We start from the raw sequence: 6,577 nt of genomic DNA on the forward strand, positions 1-6,577 counted from the left end.
AAAACAGAACAAATAACATTAAACTGAATATGTGGTAATATAATAACTAATAAATAGTAACATTGAATGGGGGAATATAGAAATAGGTCTAAAAAATAAGTCGCGTAATAATAAAAATACTCGTTTGTCGTGCGGTAAAAAACAATCGGTCGGTATAAAATGTCGTTCGTCGTCGCGTTAATAACTGCTACACTGATATTTAAGGATCTCCGCCCCCGGATCCCAATATAAGTAAATTACTACTAAAAATAATATAAAAATACTAATATTTCAGAAATTAAGACAAAATTTAAGGCGTGCTTTGTGAGAGGAGGAATTTTGTGTTTAATTGTTGATATYTTCAACCGTAATAAGCACTTCAAAAGTTAAAAGCATTATAAATGAGCTATTTTTTACCATATATTGGTGTAGCTATGCCACAAATTGAAATGTATGAGTGCCAAATTTGCTTTTAGTATATGTAGGTATGTTTGTAAAGTTTAGTTTTGAACTGAAGCCAAGCTTACATTTATGACTGTTGTCTACAACGTGATTACTAGTTTGTATTATGTTTTTGTGCGGGCTCACTTTGGTTACTATTGAATACAAGTTACAAATATCTCTATCTTAGACTCCTTATGCTCACTGAAAATCTACATTAAATTTAACTGTCACTTTACCCCCTTTGACAGAGCACGCACTTTACAAGACAAAACGAAATTTTTGGGCATTTAWTTTTAATGACAATAGAATGTGCATAATATGCACCACAATACCGAAAACAACTATAATTTCGAATTTTACAATAAGAAAACAAAATAACAACAAAAAAGTCTGGCATAAACCTGAACATAATCACACTGCTAAACAGGGTTCTCGCAAACGTAATAGCGCTAATGATGCTGATGATGGGAAAACATCCACAAAAAGTATTAAAAATTAAATGTACCAAAAATATTAACAAAAGCAAACAAATCAACAACTACTAATACTTAATTTAAATGGAAATGAATATAATATAAAATAAAACGCAAATAATCGTGATTTCGTATGTACCTAAGCCAAATTCATCGCGGAATTTGGTCGCGTTCGCGTATATATCTCGGGTGATTTTAACTTAACGGATAAGTAAAATAAAAAAAGAAAACAAATTAATTATAACTCAAATGATAGGATTATTTGAAAACAAACCATAAAAATTTATGAATTATAAGTGAAAAAATGCAAGCAAAGTGAAACAAAACCTTAAACACAAATTCATGGGTATAGGGAAATTTTCAATTTTAAGTACATACTCTTATATTAAAGGTATTTATTTCATGTATTATTACTAATGCATAAAAACTGAATAAAAATATTAGTGTATATGAAAAATGTATGTTTGTAGCCACTCATTAGACAAGTAAAAAAATAAGTTTTTTATTTAGTTACTTCTATGTTGTTATATTATCAATATACTAGGCAAATAAAAGCAAAAACACACAACAAGGCTGAGTACGCAACGCAGCCTATAAATACATAACTACATATTAGTAACAAAACACTGATTTGAAAATATTGAAACAAAGCAAACAAAAAAAAACATAAAAGATTGAACAATCAATAAATATTCATATTTAATATGTATATTTAAATATAATTACAATTTGAAAATCGTAAATGAAACACTAATTACATACATACATACATATTGCATAGACATAAAAACCATAAAAGTATGAACTTTTTGGAACATTTACTTGCAAATTAAGCGACTAAGATAATAGAAATATTTTCACGTCCTGTCATAAATATGATTGTAATTGTTCCTAATTGTTTACTTTTGTATACATGCAATACTACTTACACATACATAATCTACTTAAATACATATACTATATACTATCCGAAATTAAAGTAAAAAAAACATTAAACATTTGCTAAAGCATACATACATATTTGAAATATATACATACATATAAATATTGTATAACATACATACATACATAATCTATCTATAACTACGCCCACAAACAAAAACATACCATTACATACTATGTCAATGTGGAATAATGCCAAACGTTTTTAAATTGGTTTGAAGGAAGCTCTGATTTCAGAAAAAATTAAAATTAAAAAAAATTAATTTCAAATATTTATTTTTGTAATAAAAATAATATGTCAAATATTTTTCATGAAAATTTATATTTGTTTCTGCCTGAAATTCAAGAAAAATACTAAAAAAGAAGCAATTTAAAAACAGACTACAGTTACATTAAGCGCTTGCATCCGCTAAAAATCCAAAATATCTGTGTAATTCAATTTTTCAACATAAAGTATAACTTCAGAATTTGCAAAAACAAATGTTTAATAAGCAATAGTAGTTTCAACAACAACATTATGAGTTTTTTTTTTTACTAAACTTAAAAGGTACTGGAATTTGGATTTCAAAAGCCGAACAAATCTAGTTCTATGTGTATGTTTTTTCAATCAAAGCATATTAATGAATCATCTAAAGTCTATAGTTTGATAATTATTTAATTTCAGAAAATATTTTTGTGTTCTCCATTTCCGTTAAATCGTATAGCATGCAACTAAGTATTCAATACAAACACTTTTCCATACATGAATACTTAAAGGTAGAATATGACACAAAACATRTATATGTAGATATATAATAGATATAGTTGTATATGTGTATGCTCTTAAGTAAAGTAAAATATAAAATCTTAAACCGTAAAATTGAAAGGCATTTTATTCATCATGGAATATTTCAACGGAAAAAAGTAAGAAAATCAAGTTGTCAAGAACTGTTATCACGACTGTACTTTATTTAATGCTGTCACAACAACAATAAGATAGTCTAAARTTGAACGAGCTAAACTAACGTTCAATCGACAAATCAACATTGTTTACTCCTATGCATTTTGTACTCATATACTACTAAAATCACAATTTCAATATTACACTACATTTGACTTAAAATAAGAAAACACGTCAAGTTCGGTTACACCGAAGCTATAACACCCCTTACAAATACAAAGTATTCCATACAAGAACTTCTTACAGTCTTGCAACCTATTGTTTCAGAGTATACAAGTTTTGTACACCTTACGGTTGTATATATCACCTAGAACTAATCGAGATAGATAAGGGGTTATATAAATGATCAAAATGACGAGAGGAGTTGAAACCCCATTGACTGCCTGTCCGTCCGTTAATGCAAGCTGTAACTTGAGTGAAAATTAAGACAGCTTAATGAAGCTTGGTACAAATGTTCCTAGAAAAAAGTAAGGCGGAGTTCGTAGATCGGACCATTACCACGTCCTCAAAACGCTATTAAAGAAAAACCTACAAATGCCATAACCAAKCACTAAAATAAGATGTAGAACTGTAATCTAGCACAGAGGATTGCAGTAGCAACTATTACCGAAAGTGTGAAAATGGGAGTTAACACCGCCCACTCCGCATATTACGGTACTGTTAGTAGGTTTTAAGCGCGATAAATGAATAACTAAATACGCCAGCGACATTAAACTTTACGCCCGAGAGTCAATGAGAGGGCTTTATACGTGTTAATATTGGCACACGGCAAACCGATTTCGACAAAACTTAGCACGTGGCATTCTTAGGTCACATTGTGAAAACAACCACGCCTACTTCCGATATACACCATTTTAAATTCCACTTGATTCGTTCATTTYCCTGTACACGAATCAAGAAGCAATTAATATTATATAACGGGATAAAAATTTGCACGAATAATGTCTTTAGTGTGTGCCACATTATGACAATAAACTRTTTAAATTCGACAAAAACTGTTCCCCCGGTTCGGCCCCGGTACCTATAGTTGACTTTGATCGAMAATGTCAGTCACTGTGTTATATGTATATATAATATAACTGAAAGTAGGATTAATCCTTCACTTATAATAGTATGTCTGTAGGCCGAAAATGTGTCGAATCGTGTCAATACTACCAGAACTTCCAAGTAAATTTATCARTGAAAGTGAGGAGCGTGTTTCACTGACAACAGTGTATCTTTGTGCCTAAAATGGATAAGATTGGGCGAAAAGTATTCGAGATACGCGTCGTTTTGTGAGGCTCTAAAAGTGAACYCTTCGATTTTTACCATATCTGAATTTATTGAACAAAGAAKGGTGATAATGCACCATCTCATACTGCATTGGTTATTCGCTACATTTTGAACTAATATCGTGCCGCAACCATCGTTTTCGCTTGATTTGACCCCGTGTGACTTCCGGCTGTTCAGCAACTCAAAGACCGAGGACCACCGTTTTGACTCAATAAAAGCTGAATCGAAGAAGGTTCTGATGGCYATCACGACGGGGGATTTTTCCAAGTRCTATGATGACTGGAAAATTYGTTGACATAAGTGTATTGCAGCGGGGGGGATTACTTTGAAGAAGATGAAATGGACAAAATTCACCTTTCAACCCTACAGCCCAGATGTAGCCCCCGGACTTTTTTTCAATGCCTGAAAAGGCCTATAAAAGGATATCCAAGCAGCAAAAAGGGAGATTCCGAGAATGCTTGGCTATCGCGCTGGCAGCGCTGCAGTGACGCAGAAGGAGCCTATTTTGAAAGTTTTTAAATGTTTTTAGGGTCGATGAGGAAAATTTCTCCAGACTGGCTAAATCGATTAACTTGAAGTTAACACCGTCTTAGTTATATTTGTCAGGTAATAAGTTTTGATAATAATTTCAAGCCACTCTGAAGTGTAAATTTTTTAACAAAAAATACTTTTTATTGGGAAGTACAGCGGCTTCCAAAATAAAAGTTTTGAGTCCTTCGAATATTATCGGTATTCATCGATTATAATATATGTTAATATATTTTTTTGAATTTGAAACAATTTTAAGCGGAAAAATCGTACTCAGCGCCAGATCAAGGTAAGCCRAAATTTTCCCAAACCTATCGCCCTTAATCAAATTTATTATACTATTACATACATACACATGTACAGTTGTGTGAATTTCAGCTAGAGAACTCTACCGAGCATATGTTTTAAATTAAAATTTCTAAGTCTATGCTAAGTTCATAATTGAGTTTTCAAGGCAGCTTRCAGCGTATGAAGACAATGCACTTGCAAATTGTGTGGCGGGAATCGAGATGCATGCACTTACATACTTATGTATGTGCATACAGTTATAAAAGGAAGCAAAAAAATTGATTCAAGCATACCGGCCACTCGCTCAACGCACCGCTCTCAGYGTTACAACAGCGCTCACAGCCCGCCCATTCACAAAAACTCCATAGGGGTGAAGTCTCATTGGCATTTTTTCCCCACTTTAGTTGTAGTTGTGTCTTCAGCGCGTGGCATTATTTACTCGCTGCAGCGTCAATTTGAAGTTTATTTACACAAAGTGCACGAATTAAACGATAATTGCAATCTGAACAAAGGCTTTAGCTGATTGYATTTTTAATTGTTTAATAGAAATTAAAGAAAACATACATACATATACATATACATATGTGTATATAATTGCATATATACATACATATGTATGTAGTTCAAGTTAAATTTTTAATTTTATTGAAGCAGAACTGCTCGCATAACAACTTGGGTGACTCGAAAAAACTTGATAAGCAACAAAGAAGATAAGTGATACAGCAACAAAATTACACATACGAAGCGGTATTTATACATATGTACATATATGTAGAGTTGTGTGTTTACAAATGCAATCAAATACATATCTACACTATCAACTAAGTCCAAGGCAGTCGATTAAGACACTATCCGCTGATATAGCTGACATTATTTTAGTATTCTTTATTGGAATCGCGCAAAATCCACGATTTGAACGTGTCATGAAAATAGTTTGCTTTTGATCGCTTAATATGGTTCATATAGCTACTTTGGATGTGGGCACCACAACGGTGCGCTGTTTTATTACAAATGACAAGTGTGAGGTGCTAGGCACCGCCACTGAAAGGGTATGTACATATGTATGYATATAAATAATGYATTCGGCTTTTAAAATAACAAACACTTGTGCATATGTTGAAACTGTTTAACTACGTTTGTATATCATACATATGTACATTGCACATATGTATGTAGGTTGATTTGTTAAACCCTCAACCGGGCTACTTCGAAATTGCACCGGAGGCGCTGTGGGCAAAGATCGTCGCGGTAATTAACAATGCAGTGAGACGTAAGTGAAGCTTTCAAATTTGAATTTAATTACTGGTAAATATATGTACATATATGTACATACACATATATAATGAATATTATTAATATAAAAAAGTAATACATTCATATGTACATACATGTATGCAAATGAAAAACAAGAAAAACGTTAACTTCGACTGCATGAGGCCTCCACAAATGTTCGTTATAGCATAAAAGGGTATAAACAAATAGTTTTCTTGRTCTCGATTGATCAGTATATATGTATGTATGACAAGAGTAACCTGATTGTCACGTTGGTCATTTAAGTGGTTACATGGGTTTCCGCGGATAAAAAACTTTTTTTTCAAAATTTTTTTCTCTTATAAAAACTAAAATATTTTATTAGACGTTTTTTATTGCTACAAACATACACTATTAAAAAAGAAATTCTGAAATTTTTGGAAAACAATATTTTAAACTC

The 6,577-nt window shown here is 31.8% G+C and overlaps 1 protein-coding gene across 3 annotated transcripts in view; it reads left to right on the forward strand.

The window, feature by feature from the left end:
* Window positions 1-5,260: 5,260 nt before the first annotated feature.
* LOC108973408 (putative glycerol kinase 5) overlaps window positions 5,261-6,577 on the forward strand; it is a 4,872-nt gene continuing 3,555 nt past the window's right edge. Inside the window, exons 1-3 of one of the 3 annotated variants that reach the window (XM_018940662.1) lie at window positions 5,261-5,341; window positions 5,521-5,915; window positions 6,043-6,136. In XM_018940662.1, the coding sequence (XP_018796207.1) occupies window positions 5,820-5,915; window positions 6,043-6,136 (190 nt within the window). In that variant the 5' untranslated portion in view covers window positions 5,261-5,341; window positions 5,521-5,819. Of the gene's footprint in view, window positions 5,916-6,042; window positions 6,137-6,577 lie in introns of all 3 variants that reach the window. The other 2 variants (XM_018940661.1, XM_018940664.1) reach the window with 2 other exon arrangements.

The sequence above is a fragment of the Bactrocera latifrons genome, unplaced genomic scaffold (assembly GCF_001853355.1).
Source record: "Bactrocera latifrons isolate USDA-ARS-PBARC rearing strain unplaced genomic scaffold, ASM185335v1 scaffold_474, whole genome shotgun sequence".
Classification (NCBI taxonomy): Eukaryota; Metazoa; Arthropoda; class Insecta; order Diptera; family Tephritidae; genus Bactrocera; species Bactrocera latifrons.